Raw genomic sequence first — 21,474 nt, 5'->3', positions numbered from 1 at the left:
TAGAATTGAGAAATATAAGTTCCCTCGTGCTTAAGCATAGGGAAAATCCCACTCCTGGCTTCAACAGAGGGACCCGGGCACGCCAGGTCGAAGAGCCCTGAGTTTGGTGGTTGTGTTTCGTCTGTGTGTTCCGTCTGATGATTTAGAAACAAGAACAAAGTTGGGCAGTTGTTTCGTTTGCGAGCCAATCAGTCTACTCCTCCACGATGGAGACGACGATGGAGAGACATTAATAAGATAGGAATTCCAAAGGAGCTGGCCTTACAGACCGAGTGATTGGTTACAGTGAGCTGAGGCTGGACTGTCAGTTAGAGATGCCAGATGAAGTTCCGCAAGAAACATGTCTGGTTGAAAGTATGGCCCCTGATGAAGGTCACAATCGCGACATCTTATTCGCACAATGCCGACATCTCACGAGGCAGTCCGTGGTCCGTCTTCCATTTGGTACGCTCTGATTGGATACGCCATCATCGCAGAGAAACCAAGATGTCCGGCACATCACCATAAGGTAGTCAGCCTCGGACAACTTTTACCGACACAAAACTTGGGATAAACTCTCGCCGACATAGATCATTCTGTGCAAAAGGTTGATTTTTCAGGAAACCTTGGCAAGTAAGCGACAGATTGCAACGTTGGGCTGCCGAGTCCCTTGAGTTTGGTTTCGGAATCTCGACTTCCGTCCTTCGGCGTCGGCGCCTGACCGAATACGTTCTGCTGCAGTGTGGCACACCTTTGTCTTTGTCTTCGATGCTTCTACACTGAAGAGATGGAGGTGGAATGGAGTGACTGGTCGTCTAGACAGTCAAGTACTGTAAAGTATTAAGATTACTATTTAGATAGGTGTTTGTTTGCACCGTTTATTCGTGTCATTGTCTCCAACTGTACGTCTCATCTCAAACCTTGGATGGCTTTTCCTGCGTCATATGTGCCGGATCGCTCTTCGCGATGCTATTTCTCTCGCTTTCACTGTCGCCGATCACGCCATTGTTCTCCAATTCGGTGATCTTGGCAGTGTGCTCGCCTCTCCAGTCTGCGTCGTGTTAGCCAGGCAATTTTATATCATATGGGGAGGGGGGGTGCATCTAGGAACTTACGTCGTGACTTCCAGGCTGGGACCCCGGCTGCGAACATCTCATCAATCTCTTCGAGTGATTTCTTCGACATCTCTGGCATAAAGAACCAACCCCACACAAGGCCCAGGGCTGAGATGGACCCGTAGATCAGACCGACTCTTGAGCCGAGGTTGGCGGGCTCCTGGAGCAGGTAGGGCAAGGTAAATGTTGAGATGAAATTGCAGAGATTTGCCGTCAACCAAAAGAGCATGACGGACTTGTCTCGAAGAGTGATGTGCGGAATCTCGGTCTTGGTCAGTTGCAGACTGTATTCAACGTTAGCCGTGTTCAGCCCTGGTATTCTGCGAGGCAAGCTGAAGAAGATACTTACGGGCCTCCGAAGGAAACAAAGTGGAAAACCGGGTACATCATTGTCAAGGCGACAATCCCCTTGTTGATGTCCAACGTGGGATGGGCGATGGTGCCCAAGCCGCCCATGACCATGAGGACCGCCGTCTGCATGAAACCCATGTACAAGAATAGTCGACGTCGGCCGGCCTTGTCGATGATGAACATGAATGTTATTGCCGTAACGAGCAAAAGTGCTCTCTTGACCATGGTTGCCATGAAGGGGTCGATGACCTTCAAGCTCTTCAAGAAGATGGTGCCGTACAAGTTGGAGAAAGATGCGCCAGACAGCTGAGCCAGAGCTGAAGCAATCAGTCCGTTGCCAGTTCGGCGCTTTTAAAAAAAAAAAAAAAAGTCTCGTGTTAGCAGCCAAACGTCTTTCGAGTTATTCCATGAGAACGGCGGCTTACCAGGTTGGTTCCTTTCACCAAATCTTTCCACTTCCCCGTTGTTTCGCTGGTGTTGAGAGCCTCTTGAAGAAATTTTGCCTCCTTTTCGGCATCAAAATTCGGCATGGCCCCATACAAATAGTCCATGTTCTCAACCGCCTTTGCATAGTCTCCTTTTCGGAGCAGCCACCGAGGAGACTCCGGGATGAGGATCCAGAAGAACAGCGAGAAGGTCGGAAAAACGAGACCGATGCCCACTGGGATCTTCCAGCAGTTGTCGTTCGGGATCTTGCTGGTCAAATCGGTGATGATGGACGCGACGAAGGCCGCAAACACGCCGTTGACGCCGTAGATCGCCGTTAACGAACCGCGGACGGCGGCGGGAGCGATCTCGGCTTGGAACATGGGAATCAAGAACGCCTCCATGCCCACGTGGAAGTTGACGATCATTCGGCCGGCGAGGAGTTGATCGTAGGTTTTGGCCGTGAAGACGATGATGGTGCCCGCCATGCAGACGATGTTGGTGATGATGAAGACCAGCCTTCGGCCCCAGCGCTCACCGATCTGAGCACCGACGATTACGCCGACGGCGTAGACCAGGAGAGGGAACGAGTTCATGTAGGCCAGCTTGTTGGAGGTGAAGCCAAAGGCCTTCTTTTCGGGGATGAAGTCGCCGAACCTCTGTTCGAATGCTTTTTTGCCCAAACATCGTCAGTATCAGTTGCTCAGTCACCCCCCGCGTGTGAGAGGGAGGGATACTCACGTGTCATGGCCTGAATCGTATTGAGCGTTGAAGCTTCATATCCAAAGGTGAAGACGCTCATGCCGAAGACCAAGGTGACCATCAACAGGTTCGACGTGATGTGGCGCGTCACCTTGTAGTTGTGCCGGTGGAGGAAGTCGAGCATGATGGGCAGGCGGTTTTGAGGAGACGTCCAAAAGAAAGAAAATCTCAAGACCAGCTATCTTCTTCTTCTGCTTCTTGTATGGGCATCTATCTGCCCTCTACCCTCGTCTCACACGAATACAACACGGTCGATCGCACAACAAGGCAGGGAGCCTTTCTTTTATGGATTGACGGCGCGCCTACCGCTCTCCCTCATATAGGAGGCGAGACGGAAATGTCTGGACAAAGTGGGCTGCGCCAGGGCTCACGGACGATCATGGAAAACCCAACCCAGACCCTCAGACCTCGCACACTCGTCCATTGAGTCTTTGGATGGTCTCTGGGAGCGTCAACGCTTCCCGAGGGATCCCGTCGGGGCACACCGCGACCAGCCCAAGAGCGCTCTGTCCGCCAAGTGTTCAACAGAATCGTTTCAATTCGGGCCGTCATCCTGCTCGAAAGGCAAAACAGCATCCCTAATTCGCGTTCCATGAGATGGTCAGAAGACACTGGGCTTTTTCTCAACGTCGTCGAATCAACAATGGGACGCGCCGATGATTGCACGACATGGACCAGAAACCACCCACGATTGTTTCGTTTAAACTGGAGACTTGTCTGGCCTTCCCCCCCTTCGAGGCCCGCGAGACGCTGGCCTTGTGATGGTTCTGGGCCAAAGGGGACACAATCCTTCCCGAGTGACCTGCATGATTCAACTGATCACTTCCATGTAGATGCGATTTGACGGGTCCGGCCCGGATGTATCTCCACTAGTTATCGACCCTTGCTAGATACGCGGGGTACATTAGTACCGTCCGATCTATCTTCCCTTTGAGTTATGCCGAGAAACTTGTCTCCTGTGAAGACCAATTGCTTCACCGATTGGCCTGGGCCGACACTTCCATATGTGTGCCCAGCTGCAGTTAACGAGAACGATTTGTTCCGCCTTCAAAAAGGCTTTTACACCTGCGGTAAGGTCTAGAAAGTCAGAGTCGGGCTGCTGCAACTCTCTTAATTCTATGGCTACCTCGGTCTCGGAACGGCTGAAGCACTCTCTGTGCAACGTTGGAAGTATCCAAGGCCAACAACTAACACGGACAATGACTGAGTACACAGCCAAAGTGGCCAAACGCTCACACAACAATCATGGGATGGAATCAGCTACATCGGGAAACACGGCCGATGCAGAGTGTTGCAAACTCGCCGCCGCTTCCGTCTCAGGCCACTCTTCTCGGCCGACACGATTCTTTAAAAGTTGAGCTCTCGGCCACAATCTATCGCCCGATGGGCGACATCATCTGCCGAACGAGGTCGATCTGCACATCAAGAGCCTCACCTTTTCGACACCAATGTAATCTGACACCGAACCCGTGTGATTGCCATGCCCACGTTTGACGCATCGAAATTGAAATAGACGACTATGAAATGCGACTGGCAGGATTTGTAATATATACTGAACCGACGTTGTGCCGGAAGATCTCACACCCTCTTTCCTTTGTCATGCTGCATGCGGCCCGCGGGACGCCAACAATCTCCGGCCGGGACAAGAGGACATCCAGCAACACTACATCACAGCCTCGTCTCTAGTCAGATGCTGAACCTTGACGCCCACAGGGCATAGATCTCAGGAGTCTAATAATGTGTTTCAGCCTGCCCACTGGCTATTGGTGAAAGGGAGCCTTAACCTAGGTCAAAAAGGCGGGACGTGACGCTTTGGCCGACCGCGAAACATCTCCACGTTTCGATGTCAAGGAGGGGACTACCAAGCTTCGGGCAATAAGTGACCCTTTTTCCCCCCGTTTCTCATTAGCCAATGGATTGCGTTCCGAGGCCGCAGGTTGTTACAACTTGCAAGACCTCAGCGAGGTCTACCGCTACGAGGGTCGCCATTCTAGATGCCGAGAAATCTGTCATTGAACGGCAACAGATGTCGGGGTCAACACATAGAAGCTTGTCTCCCAACCTCCATACTCCTTTTCCCGCTTTTCATTTTGTCCGCTTTTCGGTTTCGGTACCGGGTCCGGTCAAGGCTGATAAGCATCTCCTCTTTGGTCTGAGGGAGGCGAATACCACCCCTTGGATGTTTCAATAACCTGGACTACAGGAACTCAATGAATGGGCTTTTTTCTTCTTTTTTTTCTGTTCCAGTTCGAGGCATCATGTCATCGCCCGTGTCAACGGGAGAGCTTCGGGGTCGTCTGTTGAGATTTGACAAGTGGTAGTAGCTGAGAGCTGTTCCAAGATTTCGGTTTATGGCTAGCAGATACATTGCCGACGGAGCCGAAAACACCACACAACAGACGGATTCAGTACTCCGTTAATGCGGAAACTCGATGGGTCTTTGCTCCAGAGACGCCACTATGGCGATCAGACTCGCTCTGCAGCGGGCACTAGGAATCGATACCCGTCCATTCCCGCCCCCGCGACAGACGAAACCGCATGGAAGTGGAACACATTACCACGAGGATGCCAAGGGTTCCTAGGCCAACTTTTGCAGATCTCAGCCGTCGAGCGAATGATACCCCGCGCGCAAACAAGCTGTTCGATCTCGCTCACAGCGCAAACGAGGGCTTGAATCAACAGGCTTTGACCCAGCAGGTTCAGGGGTTCCGACAGGGTTCTGCGGGAAGTCAACAATACCAAGCTTTGGAGAATTGACACCGCCAGCAATGACCGTCCTCAACTGTTGCATTTTTAAGAACCTGATAGTAACCCGCCCAATAGCCTCTCATTCTGCCCGTGGCTTGGTCCACGGGTCCCAAGTAGACACCTACTTTTGGGGTCTTCATCTTTTTCGACCAGTTTATGGTCTGCTTGACCGATAAGTGCGGAATAGGTTCATCATCGACTGCGTCGCCGAGACTTTTACATGTCCCACATCTAGCTTAGGTCAACTCAAAGGTTTAAGGCATCGAGAGAACCTTGAGTCAATTCACTTCGCGCTTCAGCCACGATACCAAGCCTCGAATTCCTAGAATTCAGCTCCCAATGTCATCGCTTTTCTGCAAGGCGTTGTTAAGTTTCGGTTGGTCAATGATGTGTGCCAAGATTGTCCGTATTGGCCGAAGGCGAATATTGACAGGCTAGGTTGAGGCTGTGTACTTATCATGAGATGATGGGGTTGGCAGTAATCGGATTATTCGTCTTGGCCGAGTTGGATCAATATGCCAGTGTTATGCCATGATGCTATTATGGCTGACGCTGGACGGTAAACTCCCGCCTTCAGATGATGGCCACTCCAACGACTCGCTTGCTCGATGCGAGGTTATTAAAATGACGGCTTGTCCTTACAGGGCGGGAGATTAAACCCAAAAAGAGAGGGGGATATACTTTGTGCGAAAGAACAGAAGAAGAGAAAGGCTGTCGCACGGTCTCTCACACCACTTCGAACAGAGATGTGTGTGTGTGTGTCTGGTCTCATCTCATGTGTGATACGCGAATGGCATGAGCGGCATCATTGACACCAACTCGAACTTTGACGTCATCCTCAGGAGAAGGACGGCGCAGCCATTTCCGGTCAATCAGTCTGAGAGCTTGGCAGGCTCGTTAAGCCCGGAGTCTTGAGTGAAGCCGAGCGCGTGAGTTGATGGTTTGGAGCGCCCAGTGCTTGGCCGTGATTGATGAAGAGTTCCGATTCGTCAATGTGCCACTGTTTGTTAGTTTCGGCCTAGCGGAGCAGATGATGTGCCTCTGAGCATTGGGTTTCTCCCCCTTTGCCAATGCTTGAGGCCGGTAGTGGTGAGGTTTGCACCTCCATCATTATGTCTCGGTGTTCGGCTTCACGGCTTTCACACGGGATTGCACGGGTGCTCGAGGAACGTCGCTGTGTGAGAGCTCATTGTAGACACCAAAGCGAGATTGTCCGGATGCTCCGTTCGTCATCTATTTGAGCCTGCTAGTCACATCTTGAGAGAATTTTCCAACGCACGAGTGGGCTCGAGGGCCGCAAGTCAAATCCTGAAGACGGACAGACGGAGGTATGGCTTACACTCACATTTCAAGGTCGAGGTCTACGGGCCCGCGCCTTTGGAGAACCACGTCTCCGGCCGCGAGAGAGACAGTTCGAGCAGCCGCCGCTGATTCCGCAAGTTCAGAAATGCAAAAGGGGCTGTTCAAAATTGATATCTAAGTGAGTTGCTCACCCGTGATCACCATGTCAGGGACATGAGAATATGTCACTATCTTCAGCATTACTAGAGATCTGCTCTTCTCTTGCTTTCCCTTCTCTGAACACCACCTCGTCGGTTTCGCTACCGCGACAGTCTTCATCTTCCTTGCTCTTGCCATCAAGTGCATTTCAGATAAAAGCTCAAACCCGAATCACAACAACTGCACGTCGCAGTATGGCATAATGTTGTTTTCCATCTCGGAACATCGCCTGTTGCCACCGAGACCTTGAAACCTTGTCTCTAATCCAAATCAGCCCTATTTTACTTAAGCATCGCATGCTCTAGAACATATATCTTCTTCTTTGTGTTTCATTGACCGCCATCCTTCATGCATAAAACCGCCGACGAGAACACACCGTCAGTTACCAACCATTCTGTTCTGCCACTCTGCGTCATGTGTTGAGCAACATGAGGCGTCGAAAAAAACGGTAGGCCTCATCATTTCCGAATTTCCTGATTCTCAGTTTGCCATTAGGAGTTACTCCTGCGTGTGTTAATTCTGTGATTCATGTTGATTTGGTGCTACAGTAATAACATGTTTGCTCGACCTGCCTCCTCTTTTCGCCTGCAAAGTACTACATCCTTGAGCTCCAACGTCAGAACGCGAACAAAAGCACGTTAGACAGAATCATGTAAACCAAACTAAGGTTTGACGTTTTTCCGAGATGCACAATTCCATGCGTGTCCCTAGCGGCAGCGGCAAGCATGAAAAACTGACACCACAGGCTGAGGATCCCACCCAGCACAAGGACACCTAAAAGGACAGCTTCTTTTATCTTCTTGGCTTCTGCCGATTTCTTCTTCTCTCTTTCCTCTCTGTCGATGCTCTCTTCGTCCTCCGACTGCTTCGAATCCGCGTTGAGGTTGCTGGCAAGGCCGAGGATGCCGGCGACAACGGCAATCCCCAAGAGCACGCCGAAGAGTATCAGGGTATCTCTGACTTCTCGCTGTTGTCGGACATCCGTGATCTGACTGCTATCAAAGACTTTTTTCGCAATACCGACAACGCTGTAGAACATGATGATGTAAACGAGCGAGAGGCCGAGCAATCCCAAAAACAGGGCACCTGTGCCTTCTGTGGTGCTTGTTGCCTTTTTCGAGGGGTCCGTGTCGTCTTCGGTCGATGGTTTCGTGTCTGTTCTCTGGATTCCTGGGACTCTGCTGGTGATGCTGTCTAGAAAGCCGGTCTTCTCTGATGCCGACACGATGGTGCTGCTTGTTGATGGCGTCGATCTGACAGAATCCAATGAATGGCACCGGGAACCGACATTTTCGTCCATCGTCTCGGCGGACTCTTCTGGTATTTTGCCCTTGTCTTGGTCCGTCTGTTCTTCCGCCGTCTTTGACTGCTCATGGCCGATGGGTGTTTTTCTCATCAGGCAAAGCGTGGGTCCGTAAATCATCACCGCAACCACGACTCGGCAGATGGTGATGATCTTCAGATCTCTACTCTCCATTCTGGGAACTTTGATTATTGCGCTCACTACGACGAAGACGATCCATGCTATGGCACCGAAGGGAATGAGAGTCGTGTGTTTGATTTCTCGGTTCGGATTGAGCGGGGTTTTGCCGTTCATCAAGGCAATCCAGATCCAAAGTCCGATGATGTTGCTGATCCACGCGACTGTGCCATAAGGGAGGAAGAAGTGAGCCAGGTCGCTATCGATTGAGAATGGACCGCCCATCGTCATGTTGCAGCTGACATGGCCACTCCTGTCGTCTAAGCAGATGGACCGGTACTTGTCTGTGGTGCAGACGGTGAGCAATGAGCCCAAGTAGTCAATGGAAGAGCAGTCCTCCATGTTGATCGTTTCGTGGAAATTGATGATAATGAGAAGCGAAGATGAAGAGACAATCAACAAGGTCAAGTGCAGAGGCTCGGGTTTTGGTGGGCAACGCCCCTTCATATGTGATGATGGTGCCAAGCGGAAGTCAAGAAAGCCTGCCGCCCGGTGGAAGAAGAGCGGCGGTACATGAGGCAGAATCTCACGGCTTCGGTGTGGCTAGTCAAGATCATACGCCCAGTGGCCAATACCATGCAGTCCATAGAAAACGCCCGGCTGTGCTGGGAGATCGACAACAAAGACAAGGACCAACCACCAATTGCAACCTGGCGAACGCCTAGACAGAACCGACCAAGACAAAAGATCATCCTTCACATCCAAATTTGCACATGCCCAGGCAGCTTGCCGGCCAAGCAAAGATGAGGCTTTGCAGTGCTCAGCATGATAAACTTGAAGTGCAGTACAATATTCGTTTATTTCTGCAAGATCGACTCCATGGCTCTCAATGATCCCATGAGGTGCTGCTACAAGACCCCCCTTTTGCGCCAAGGGGGTTTTGCAGCACCCGATTGGATGTGGCTGATTCCTGGACCATCAGTGAGTGCTTGAGACGAGGCTTGAGTAACAATTCTCGGTTATTTGACAGGTTGCATCATCACATGTGTTTCCAAGTTGAGTAGTCATCTCCTCTTCCTTCTCACTCATCAATCCGCTTGGGTTCGGTGATGAATCGACTGTCTCAAGCGACTCATCCTCATGGCATCGTCCTACTCTGTCTCGTGTCCCGTCTTTCTGGGCTTGTATGGCTGGTGGTTATCTCGCGTTAATCGAACTGTGGTCATCATGGGCGCCTTGTGGCCTACTCACCGAAGGCTTCGGGGGTGCGTCAATCCACGCCGATAGACGGTATTGCTGGTTGTCGGCGGCCGTCAGGCTCAGATCGTACTTCTGGTCCTTGAATCTGCTGAAGAAAAAGTTCATCGGGAATCCCGGGTCGAACGGCGATGCTTCATGGATGAGGTCGATGTCTTTCTTTGACAGCTCCACGCCAACGGCGTCCGGCATGGCCTCGACGTGGGCTAGGTTATTGACACCAACTATGGGGAAGACGTATGTTGACTGATGGAGCAAGTACGCAAGTGCCTAGACATGTGTTAGAGCGATCACTTCGACAATAGGTACTGTTCTCCTCGCTCCAATACCCTGGAGTTGTCACTTACAATGGCTTGGAGCGAAGTTCCTTTCTCCTTGGCTAAGCTTTCGAGCGTATTACAAAGGTCAATGGGGGAGTTCTCGTAGATGTTTGGCCGGGCATCGGGGTCCTTCTCCAACTTCTCCCTCTGCTCAGATGTCAAGAGCTGCCCGCCGCCAAGGCTTGCCCACGAGACGATGGCCATGCCCTGGTCCTCGCACATGGGGATGATTTCCGCCTCCATGTCGCGCAGAGCAACGTTCCATTTTCCTTGGTAGACGGAAAACGGGGTGAGCCCGTTGGCACGAGCATCTGTGTGAATGTCAGTATCGGTGGAGGCTCCCGGGGATGTGGGCACCGGGTTTTGCGATTCGACTCACAGGCATTTGCCTTGACCACGACCCAAGCCGGCGTGTCCGAAATTCCCAAGTAAAGAACCTCCTTTGCCATGACATGAGCATGAAGCCCCCTCATGACCTCCTCCACCGACGTCGTCCAGTCCCACCAGTGGACATAGAGAACGTCAATGTAATCCGTCCGCAGCTTCTTCAAACTGTCGCGGACCGAGATGTGCATGCTCTTGGCCGAGTTTCCGGTGAAGTTGCTCTGCAGCGGCTCCCTTTCGCGGTTGTACGCGCGGTATCCCGCCGTGTACTTCGTGGCGATGACCATCTGGTCCCGGACGCCGCGCTCCTCCATCCATTGTCCGATGAGCTTCTCCGAGTCCTCCGAGTTGTAGATGTTGGAGGTGTCGATGAAGTTGCCGCCAAGGGCGAAATAGGCGTCAAGCAGCTTGAAGGGGTCCTCGTTCTTGCCGAAGATGCTGCTCCAGGAATCGCCGATGCTGATGCCGCCCAGACAAATGGGCGAGACTTTGACGCCGGCGTTCGGGGACAGGGTGCGGTGCCAACCCAGGGCAGATTTGGGCTTGGGAGGGAACTCGAAGAACGACATGTTGAGTGTAGAAGAGTGTAAAGCTAGGGGTTTCACGAATGAGGCAGCTTGAAGAGAACGGATCATCAGCCGTGCATCACTGCCTCTTTATACACGACATTACACGAGACTGTTCCTACCAGCTTCTCTTACACAGCTTCTTCATGACGCAAATACGTGCTGCTCCGAGGAACACCGAGTCTCGAGCATCAACACCTCATTGGATCGCTCAATTCCTACGATCGTCCCCACACTCGATCTAGCCCCAAGCTGCAACTTGCTGACGTCCCGCACCAACCGTGCGGGTTGACAGCGGTCCTCCGTGATTCTGATTGGTTACAGTTGTGAAAGCACCCTGCTTAAATCCGTCTCATTCACGCTGACGAGGAATAGAGTTCGATTTGGAAAGTTCTTGGTTGAAGCCGGCCCAATGCGGATTTTGGAATCGATCTCCGGATCCGCCAGCCCATAGGCCGCGATTGCTCTTTAGTAGTAGGTCGTTTCTACCTGCCCAGCAGCAGAAGATGCCGAAGAACTAACAAGAATGACATACCTTACAAACGAGTGATCGAACGCAGCCGCAAATAGCTGTCCTTTGCCCAGCTTTGCGGGTTGATTCCCTGTATAAACATTGGCCATGTTCACCAATGTCGTGAGATCGAGACCGAGTAGGAAATAGCCCTCGTCCTTCGTACCATGTGAAAAATATTAGCCAAAATAGTTAGTATAATGTGCACAGAGCACTCCCTCCATCGTCGAGGCCTTGAAGTTTCTCGATACCGAATTTGAGCGACACTTGTACCTCAAAAACATTCTTGTCAATTCCTCTTCCGAGAAACGCTTGGTCACCAAGGCGGACATGAACGGCGCTTCCACCTACGATGCCGAGACCGCTGCCTACATTAATCCTATAGGAACAGTGCTTCTTAACGCTTACCTTCTCATAAAGTATGCTCCTACCTCGCCTATTGAACTGGATACTCCTCTATCCGACAGCAACGAGGATTACGAGCATCGCTTCCTGGAGGCAGCCGAAGCCGCAAACGCTATCGCCGGTTTCGAGATGGAAGACTAGTATTGAGCCTTAGTTATGTGCTACTTCGTCAATTATCGTCGCACAGGCCGTGGCCTTATCGCCCCCGAGTTGGCCCCGAGTGTCCCCAAGAGCTCCGACATTCCCCTCCTGGCACCTGTGTGTTTGATCACTTGGGAAGTAGATTTTCTAGGCGTATCAACTGCTCTGTACGGATTCCATGTTGGGCTCGATGCCAAGTTCCTCGATCTCTTGACGGCTATAAGTGACTTTTCCGAGAGGGGTTTTACTGAACTGAAATAGATTTAGGATGTCACAAACAGTCTTGGAAACCCCATCTGTGTATATTGCGCTGGCACATGGTTTCGCTGCATAGTTTCCGCGAGAAGTGATTCAAGGACCAAGTCATGACAAATCCCGAGACAGGGGCTCTAGACCCTTTTGCGACTTTGACACTTTGTTCAGTAGAGGAACGTCTCGAATCAGGTTCCAACGACGGTAAGCCACATGTGACTACTCTTCTGTTTCTTGCAACTGGCTGGAGGTTCTAGGAAGCGGCTATCGCGACACGCCACAGTGAAACTGAGCAAAACTAATCGTTCGCCGAACCGACGGGATTCTCTCAAACAGCTTTTCAAGCCGTGGGTCATGCAGTGAGACCGTGAAAGCGACAAAATAAATTTGTGCTTCTCGTCCCTTGATACGTTAATCAACCCTCGCGGAGTGTGGCTTCGCCGGTGTCTTAAACACTGGCAAGGAGCATAGTTACGGATGGCTGAGATTCATAAGAGCATTTACAAAATCCTCGGCGTCCCATTCGAGGACCTCGAATACCTCACCCAGCAGAATGCGATCCGGACAAATAGCAGCGGCCTTGCCTTGCAAGCGCAGTCTGCGAACCAGTATATTTCCTCTCACTCCCGTCGTCACAATGCTTCAATTACTGATATTCTGCTTCCAGAGAATTGTTCAGTTTCCTCGCGAACTAAGTGAACCCGCGCAGCATCGAGCCGAAATACGACCTTGTTAGCAAGCTGGTCGTGGATTAGCTCTCCGGCCCGGCCAAACCCGTCCAGATCGCCTTGTTCCTATTGGTCTCCAGGAATGCGACCATAGTGAACATGTTTACGGTCGTGAGTTGTGAGCATGGCATGAACACACTACAGTTTGGTCTGTTGGCTAACACAAAGACCAACCAGGCATAATCGAGCTCTTGCGCCACCCATCTCAGCTGGAGGATTTCGAATCAGACTCTTCCCGTACCCGGCATTCTTTGAGGAGCTCTGCAGGTATCCCGCCACGTCGGCAATGACGATGAAGCACGTGGCGAAAGAAGACATTGTGCTCGCCGGCAAAAGGTGGAATCATCCATCCACGATCACGACACTCTGAGATGGCATGCTAACCCGTTCGAACACGATAGAAAGGGGCTCAAGTTAGGCGATAGCGTCGTCGACTCGAATCAGTCCGGAATTCGGAACGAAGACGTCTTCGGCATGCACCGCGCCACGGATGTAAGCCACGGCTCTAAGCTTCGGCTTCGGACCGCACAGATGTAATTCTGAGCCACATGCGCAGGTGGAGCTGGAAGCTGTCTTTTTTAAGTTATTTTCTAACTACGTGTTCCCCGAAAAGTGGACGGATCACGCGTGAGTCCGCCGTGGAACGTATTTCGTGGGCACATCCTCAATGGAGCTGACAAACGAACAGCGACACTGTTCAAGATGCTCCCGAACCTCGGAATCTCCGTTCCCATTTCTGAGATCGAGTGCACCCCACTGCGGAGGGACATCGGGGTTATCCGGCTACCGGTAACATAGTAAGATCCAATAACCACGAGTCCATGTGAGGGGACTCAGATGGTGTTATAAAGAGACGGACGGTCATCGGCTTTCCGCTTTGTCCGAGACAATGGCTCTACTCATCCTATTCCGGAGGATGTTCGGGAAAGCGGGAGTAAGCTGAACACCGGGTGATATGGCTAGAGTTCGAAGGTTTCTGTTTGGGCATGATCACGTCCCCGTGGTGAAACAAACTAAGCTGCGTCTATAGTTCTTTCGTCAGAAATCATCCAATCTTGGAGCTTGCGGGACCGAGTTCGGCCAATATGCTTTCATGATCACGAAGATGTCCCAGCATCCGGTTTGTGGGGGAAAGCTATGAGAGTTGGATGTGATGAGGAGTATTAAAATGCATCCTACCTCTCAGACAAGGACTGACTGGAGGTAGACGTTGCGTTGAGTCTTAAAAACTGTGAAGACGTTCTGCATATCAAGTTGTAATCAAACAGAGACAAATAACTACCGCCATGCAAGTTGCAAGCAGCCCGATCGTGGTGGGAGACAAGAGCAAGGCGGCCCCGTGGTACTCGACCGAGGCCCGGATCTCTCCTGAGGCGCGCGAGATGCTCCAGGAGTACGCCGGAATCCCTCCGGAAGATGTCAAAGACCACGTCCTCACAACGGTTCGAACCCCTATTCCTACTTTGTGCATCACAACCAACGCTATATGAGAGTCTAACGCAAGCAAACACCCCGCAGCGCGATAAGATCTGGGACGTCTTCCCCTACCCTTGCATTGGCGAGTTCCACTTCCTCAACTTCAACCTCTCCCGACGGCCCGGCTATCCACACATGATCGCCAAGCTCCAGGACCCGGACGCGCGCCACCTCGAGATCGCGTGCTGCGTGGGCCAGGACCTCCGTAGGCTCGTCCACGACGGCGTTGACTCAGCCAAAACGGTCGCCATCGAGCTGGAGCAGGGCTACATTGACGCAGGCTACGAGCTCTTCCGCGACCGGGACACGCTCCGGACGCGCTTCGTCAACGCCGACATGCTCGACGACCGCAGCGCGGAACTCGACGCGCTCGAGGACTCGTTCGACACAGCGCACCTAGGTCTGTGCTTGCACCTGTGGAACAGGGAGGAGCAGATGGTCGTGCTGGGGCGCGTGATTCGATTACTGAAGCAGAAGCCCGGCGTGGTCATCTTGGGCAATGCGGCGGGACACGCGGACGGAATCGACGTGCCGGGCGTCGCGAACAAGCCAGCACTGAGGCACAACCAGGAGTCGTGGGAGAAGCTGTGGGCCGATATTTCAACGCAGACGGGGACCAAATGGAAATTGAAGACGGAGGTGTCTGACTACATTGGAACCAAGGGGTTTGAAGAGAGGCCGAGTTGGTGGGACAAGGACATGCGATTCCTTGGGTTCGAAGTCACGAGAGTAGAATAGAGGAACGGCGACAGACAGCACAAGCCGTACGCCGTAGAAAAACGATATGAGAACACACGAGTATCAAAAGATGAGGAGACAGTGTCATGAAGCATTTCCTTTGCTAACCTAGGGCCATGGCCCGATTCTCCTAGACGAACGTCATAAAGCCTAATCCGGTTCCCAAACCATGCCTGAAAGGAGAACTTTTTCATCCACTGCTCTTCATCGCCAACGCCAGACGCAACACCAACAGCAACCTCATGGAAGCAAACGCTTAAGCGGTGGTGGTCTTGGGGGTGTTGGGAACGATCTTCTTGCCGTCCTTGTTGTAGCGGACACGGGGAGGGGGAGCGCGGTTGCGGCGGCCCTCGACGGAACGAACACTGCGAGAGGGGGTCAGCATAAACAGTTTCATCACGATACCCACTACTCAGGATGGCCATCAACCACCACAGAGGGGAAGATAGCATCACTGAGCAGGGGCCGGGGCATATGGGAGCTTCGAGCGGCGCCAAGGTTCTTCTAAAGCGCCTGCGCGACAGTGTCTGGCCAGAAGCCATATCACTGTCGCGCAGTCGTCGCTCCCGCGGACGAACGTACCGGACAATCTTGCCGTGAATGGCGCAAGAGACACAGTACTGCAGCTTCAGGTACATCTTGGGCACGGTGTACTCCGCGAAGACGGAGGCGTCCGAGATATCACCTGTTTGAAAGTTAGTGAATGGATCATAGAAGACGAGGAAGGGGGTGGAGCATACGGATGGCAGCAGACTCGACCATGTTGCGGATGGTGAAGCGCTTGATCGCCTTGTCCTTGGGCGTGCATCGCGAGCAGTTGCTGCAGCGGATGGGCTTGACGTGGCCGCGGCCCTTCTTGTTGCGTCCGCTGTAAGAGGGTAGACAAGTCAGTAATCTTGTTCGGGCAGCGAGAGGGCCATCGCGCATCCTTCAGTCGCCGGCGATGTCGAGCCGTATCAGTTCACGCCGGTTCGCGGACCATCTTAGAAGGCGACGGCGGCAACGGCGACGACTGAGGAGCAACGGGGCGCTAGAGGGGCGAACGGAGGGGGCATCGTCGTACTTGTTCTTTCTCTTCTTGACCATTTTGGCGACGTCTGACTGTGTGTTAGTAGATCCGTGAAGGAGAAGAGAAAAGGAAGAGGATCTCGAAATTCGCGGGCAGACGTACTTGATCTTTTCTGGCTTGCTGAGTCAAAAAAAGAGGTTCCAGTTCGGTGGGTGCGCGCGGTTCAACAAGTCAATTGAGGGAGCAGCAGGGGGAGGAAAGGAGGGCTTGTCCAGGGCTGAGTGACGACTGTGTGTGGAGACTCGCCCAAAGAGCAAAAAAACGAGAAATTCCCACTCTGGCACTTTAGCCGAGAGCACGCGCAGGCGGGCAGGAGCACTCACTGCAGTGTGTTTCGCGCGCGACAGCGGCGCGCCGGCCTTTTTTTGCACTCACAACTCGAAATTCCAAAGTCCATTTCGACCAATCAGACAGTTGACAAATCACGTGCCCTCGCTAAATCCAGGTCAAGCCCCTCCAGCGACCCACCAGTCTCTGCCCCCCAGCGGCCTGGCAGTTTATCCCGTGCGCTGCGACCGAACGCCTTTTTAATTTTCTCATTCCCATCCAACCCAACCCATCTGAGGATCTGCTTAGGAAGGCAATAGACATATTGTCGAGGTACGTCTGAAGATGCTTCTGCTCCCTCTTTGTTAGGCCGATGTGCCTGTTATCCCTTTCTCGTATCCCCGGCAATTCGCTTCCGCATTTTTCATGTAGCCCTCGATCGGGTTTCGCGGCGCAATCGCGAAATCGAGAGCGTACGCGGGAGTCTGTCGAGGCGCAACCAGATTTTGTCAATCTCAAGCGAGTGTGCGTGCGAGGGCGTCGGCGACGTTGTAACATCCATCACCGCCGCCCGACCACGCCACCGCCGACATCGTCTCTCTTCCCCCTCCAGAATTGCCGGGTGCGGGATCGGGAAACACCGAGGGATCCAGACAGCATTCTTGCTATCTACCCCAACCCTTTCGGAGCCGTTTCTAACCCTTTGACAAGTAGGCAATCATGCAGATCTTCGTGAAGACCCTCACGGGTAAGACTATCACCCTTGAGGTGGAGTCTTCCGACACCATCGACAATGTCAAGTCCAAGATCCAGGACAAGGAGGGCATCCCCCCCGACCAGCAGCGCTTGATCTTCGCCGGCAAGCAGCTCGAGGACGGCCGCACCCTCTCCGACTACAACATCCAGAAGGAGTCCACCCTCCACCTGGTCCTGCGCCTGCGTGGTGGTATGGCCAAGAAGCGCAAGAAGAAGGTCTACACCACCCCCAAGAAGATCAAGCACAAGCGCAAGAAGACCAAGTTGGCCGTCCTCAAGTACTACAAGGTCGACTCCGATGGCAAGATTGAGCGTCTCCGCCGCGAGTGCCCCTCCGACACCGTACGTTTTGTCCCATTTAAACATCAAGTCCTACCTGGCAAATACACTAACCCTTCTTCCAGTGCGGTGCCGGTGTTTTCATGGCTGCCATGAACGACCGCCAGTACTGCGGCCGCTGCCACCTCACCTACGTCTTCGACAAGAAGGAATAAACTCCTTCCAACGGATTCGCGGGTCTTGATGGGAACGGAATGGAACACAAAAAATGACACTTTGGGGGGATTCGGTTCAGGGTTAGCATTCTAGTCGGCAGGAAGCCGCAACAAAAGGGGCGTTGATGTAGCATGCACGCATCACTTGGCTGGCAATGACGAAGCAAAATTTCACGACACTTGACCCTCCCACACTGTTCTCCTTGAAGCATTGACTTGTGACTCGACGAAGTATGCAGTTTGAAGATATTGTCGTACTTTTGACGATTCGAAGATGAAAAAAGCCCTTTGAACAGTTTGACAAAATCTTTTCTCCGCTATCTACTGTCCCTCAAACCCGTTCCGTAGGTTGTCATACCTCGACTCGGGATACGTAATGCAGTTGTCGCTCCGCGCCAACCCGTGTGGCCCACCCAGAGTGTGAACAACGTTCCCGATGAGAGACTCCGGGCCCGGCTTGTCGGCGCTGCTCTCCCACCACATGGCCCCTCCGAGGCCCCATCCCCTGACGTACTCGGCCTTCCTCCGCGCCATGTGCACCGTGTCGTACGTCACCATTTTCCTCTGCCCGGCGTCGTACGAGTAGCTCGCGCCCGTCTCCTCGTCGTGGTACTCCTGGGACCCCGGCAGCGGCAGCACCTTGTAGTCGAACACGCCGTTCTCCCAGCTGCCCTCGCCGACGCCCGAGTAGGGCGTGCCGGGCCCGTCCGTGTTCTCAAAGGCGCGGCCGTAGAGAGGCATGCCCAGCACGATCTTGTCGGGCGCGACGCCGTGGGCCGTGTAGTGGGCCAGCGCGGCGGCGGTGCTGAAGGGCGTCGAGCGCGGGTTTGCCTGGCACGGCTGCAGGTTCGCCTGGTGGCCGGCGACGCTGTCCCACGAGCCGGCGTAATCGTAGGCCATGAGGTTCCAGAAGTCGAGCAGGGCGTCCATGGCGGGCAGGTCGAGCTTCTGGTAGTTCTGGGCGCCGGCGGGGCAGGCGACGGTGAGCTCGAAGTGGTACCACTCGGGCAGCGTCGAGGCGTACTGGTCCATGGCAGAGCGCACGGCCTGCAGGAGAGCGACGAAGTCGGAGGCTTCTTGGGGGGTCTGCGGGTACTCCCAATCGATGTCGATACTGTTCTTTACGTCAGTAGTCCGTCGCATATAGCGGAGGAGGGGGGCAAGCGGTTCAGTTATAAAGGTCTAACGTACCCGTCGAAACCGAGGTTCTTGATGAGGTCAACACAGCTGCGCGCAAAGGTCTCGCGGCCCTCGGGCGTGCTTGCAGGGCCCTTGAAGTTGGACGAGTAGGTCCAGCCGCCGACGGACAGCAGGACCTTCAAATTGCGGTTGCGGCGCTTCAGCAAGTTGAGCTGCTTCAGGCAGCCGTACAGGTTCGTGCCGGCATCGTTCCAGCTGTCGCCCTCCCAGTGGATGTCCGTGTCGGCCCAGCCATCGGTGAGGTGGACCTCGCCCGAGTCGGCGCGGACGTTGGCGAAGGCGTAGAGGATGTGGGTGAGGTTCTCGACGGGGAGGTCCTGTGGACGGTGTTTGCGGGCGTAGATTGCCCTGCAGGTTGTGTTAGTCGGGGTGGTTCTGGACATCTCGGGCGGGGGCGTAAGAGAGAGCTTGGGTCAACGACGTACCAATTGACGAAGTAGGCCACCGACCGGAAGCCTTGACCTGGACCGCCACCCATGGTGCCTGTATCTGTGTCTGTGACGTTGGCCTTGAAGAAGGGGATGGATAGACGGGTGAAGAGGTCTGTGTAGGTATGCGTCAGAAAGAGTGTGGCCAGAAGGACGATAGCAGATGTGACGATGGTTGTCGAGCGTGCAAGATGCATACGGGTGGATTCCGCGATGCCAAGCTGTCACGGAGGGAAAAGTATGGATTGTGGAAAAGGGAAGCTGGCTAGCTAGAGGGAGGATGAGTGTTCTTATTGCTAATAAGGGCTGTGCTGTCCGTCTGTCTGTCTGTCTGTTTGTTTCCTCGAAGCCCAGTCAATGCCCGGCAACACGCAAGACAGGCCAAGGGACCTTGGGTGGTGAATGTTGCAGGACCCGGAACCTGGAAGACCACTTTAGAGGGAGAGCCCCGCGATGAACGAATGGGGGCAGCCACAGATGCGTAGGTACGAGTGCAACACTGCCCCTCCGCTCCCCTCGCCCCCCTCTGTGAACTGTTAGCTGGGCTGCCGTGTGGATTTATTGGTGAGCTTGGAGCTCGATGCGGCGCAAGTTGTCGTCAGCCCCTTGGTGACTTACAAGATTCATAGCTGGCAGGCCCCCTCTCTCCTGCGCCTGGCACTGGGCGGCGGGCAGACACTGTTGCAACTGGCCAGGTACGCGTGGCGAGGACGGGTGATCGGCAGGGCACAAGTACCAAGCCTGCGCAATCGCACCGCAGCGACGCGGAGACAGAGTGTGTCTGTACATGGATCGAAACAGAGACACAAAGTACCAAGTATACCTACGCTACGCTTCCGAGCGTTGGTAACCTCCCGCCTCCCCGTCTCCCCGTTTCCCCGTCCACGGGTGGCTGGTGCTTATGTAAGACGAAGAGAGACAGGTTGGCGGCAAAGGCACATGAAAGCCTTGCTACCTTTCGACATGTTGCATGTGGGGAGAGACCCAGCACGTGCCCACCTGGCCGTTGGGCTGACCTGAGCACCGGCACTTCCGCGCACAGCGTCTTCGTTGCCACAGGCCCATCGGACACTCGGAGACGGTGACAGACCGCCGTCCCGCGGAGAACATGGGACGAAAGAAATTAACAAAAAATAAAAATGTTGAGAGCCCGCGCAGACTCCATGGTTCTTCTGGACCCCTGGTTTTAGGGTTATGCGGACAAACACACCAGCCAGTCTTGAAAACCAGTCGTTTGCCCAATGTGTCGTTTGCCCAATGTGTCGTACCGTCAAAGATTACAATCGCGACGATGCATTCAATTGAGAATTCAGGCTTTTGCGCAGTTTAGTCGCGATGCAGTACCGAGGCAGACCGTTGCGTCAGACGGTTAATCAGTCAGGTAGTCAGTCAGTCAGTCAGTTGGTTGGTGGCCCAAGTAGTTAGTTATTGAGTCGTGTCAGGGAACCGTTTCCATCCAGTCTCCGATCCCTTCACATGCGTTCCAAATAGACAGAGCTGCAGTTGGTTGCAAGCCTTGAATCGTTGCATCGGGAACGTCCAGAATTGCCAACTACGAATTGAGTTGAGAAAAGGAATCGAGAAACACGCGTGATCGTCTGGCCGGCTTTCCTTATTCTCTGCAATAGTGCAACAGTCGTCCTTTAATCAAAAGGAAAAACAATCCTTCCCCAGCAACTGGATCATTGGCGGCCACTGGTCGGTTAGACAGGAAGAGGGAGGACACCGCCCTGTGAGATTCTAACAGGGATGCTGCAGCCCCTAAAAGACAGAATGCAGTAAAGTCCAGCGGCCAGCAGTGCCAGCAGGAGGTCATCCGCGTATCGTCCACCAACGCGATTCGTTCGCCCGTCTCGGGCCCGGTTGGTGCGAATCACGCAAAAAGCCTCCCCCCATCATCCATGGACGACGGGTCTTTAAATTGTTCACTGAGCTTATCCACTCTGATTCCGCCCTCTGTATCCGTCGTACCTTAGTACCTACCTACCCTAAGTAGGTACCCAGGTAGGTAGGTAGGTTGGTACTGTACTGTGCCGGCCGGGGGGGAAATTGGTTCACAAGAAAAAAAACCCCGACAACCGCCTCTTTAGACTACCGCTTCCTCCTGAAGATCCGGCTGCCCGCCCTTTTTCAATCTCCCTCTCCCTCCTCCTTCTCTCTCGGAGTTTTCCTTTCCTTTTT

General features: G+C 53.5%; 7 protein-coding genes across 7 annotated transcripts; 3 read left to right on the top strand and 4 right to left on the bottom strand.

Annotated features, from left to right (window-relative positions):
- Positions 1-893: 893 nt before the first annotated feature.
- Positions 894-2,757, bottom strand: CH63R_12012 (Hexose transporter; the record flags this gene model as incomplete). Its single annotated transcript, XM_018306986.1, has 5 exons — positions 894-1,030; positions 1,095-1,378; positions 1,444-1,793; positions 1,871-2,541; positions 2,613-2,757. The coding sequence occupies 5 exons, from the start codon at positions 2,755-2,757 to the stop codon at positions 894-896; spliced, it is 1,587 nt and encodes a 528-aa protein (XP_018153827.1).
- Positions 2,758-7,497: 4,740 nt separating this feature from the next.
- Positions 7,498-10,897, bottom strand: CH63R_12011 (Norsolorinic acid reductase; the record flags this gene model as incomplete). Its single annotated transcript, XM_018306985.1, has 4 exons — positions 7,498-8,904; positions 9,553-9,828; positions 9,906-10,189; positions 10,258-10,897. The coding sequence occupies 4 exons, from the start codon at positions 10,895-10,897 to the stop codon at positions 7,498-7,500; spliced, it is 2,607 nt and encodes an 868-aa protein (XP_018153826.1).
- Positions 10,898-11,447: 550 nt separating this feature from the next.
- CH63R_12010 (uncharacterized protein) lies at positions 11,448-11,885 on the top strand (the record flags this gene model as incomplete). Its single annotated transcript, XM_018306984.1, has 2 exons — positions 11,448-11,462; positions 11,550-11,885. The coding sequence occupies 2 exons, from the start codon at positions 11,448-11,450 to the stop codon at positions 11,883-11,885; spliced, it is 351 nt and encodes a 116-aa protein (XP_018153825.1).
- A 2,266-nt stretch (positions 11,886-14,151) lies between these two features.
- CH63R_12009 (Methyltransferase) lies at positions 14,152-15,079 on the top strand (the record flags this gene model as incomplete). The annotated part of the gene is made up of 2 exons (XM_018306983.1): positions 14,152-14,307; positions 14,384-15,079. 2 exons carry the CDS (start codon positions 14,152-14,154, stop codon positions 15,077-15,079), a joined length of 852 nt encoding a protein of 283 aa, XP_018153824.1.
- Positions 15,080-15,335: 256 nt separating this feature from the next.
- On the bottom strand, positions 15,336-16,165 carry CH63R_12008 (40S ribosomal protein S26E; the record flags this gene model as incomplete). Its single annotated transcript, XM_018306982.1, has 4 exons — positions 15,336-15,444; positions 15,662-15,764; positions 15,820-15,947; positions 16,143-16,165. The coding sequence occupies 4 exons, from the start codon at positions 16,163-16,165 to the stop codon at positions 15,336-15,338; spliced, it is 363 nt and encodes a 120-aa protein (XP_018153823.1).
- Positions 16,166-17,135: 970 nt separating this feature from the next.
- On the top strand, positions 17,136-17,665 carry CH63R_12007 (Ubiquitin-40S ribosomal protein S27a; the record flags this gene model as incomplete). The annotated part of the gene is made up of 2 exons (XM_018306981.1): positions 17,136-17,513; positions 17,576-17,665. 2 exons carry the CDS (start codon positions 17,136-17,138, stop codon positions 17,663-17,665), a joined length of 468 nt encoding a protein of 155 aa, XP_018153822.1.
- A 321-nt stretch (positions 17,666-17,986) lies between these two features.
- Positions 17,987-19,490, bottom strand: CH63R_12006 (Glycosyl hydrolase family 18; the record flags this gene model as incomplete). Its single annotated transcript, XM_018306980.1, has 3 exons — positions 17,987-18,779; positions 18,857-19,213; positions 19,291-19,490. The coding sequence occupies 3 exons, from the start codon at positions 19,488-19,490 to the stop codon at positions 17,987-17,989; spliced, it is 1,350 nt and encodes a 449-aa protein (XP_018153821.1).
- Positions 19,491-21,474: the final 1,984 nt, after the last annotated feature.

The sequence above is a fragment of the Colletotrichum higginsianum genome, chromosome 8, assembly GCF_001672515.1.
Source record: "Colletotrichum higginsianum IMI 349063 chromosome 8, whole genome shotgun sequence".
Classification (NCBI taxonomy): Eukaryota; Fungi; Ascomycota; class Sordariomycetes; order Glomerellales; family Glomerellaceae; genus Colletotrichum; species Colletotrichum higginsianum.
The sequence above is the reverse complement of the archived record's forward strand: the minus strand, read 5'-3'. Positions and strand labels throughout refer to the sequence as shown.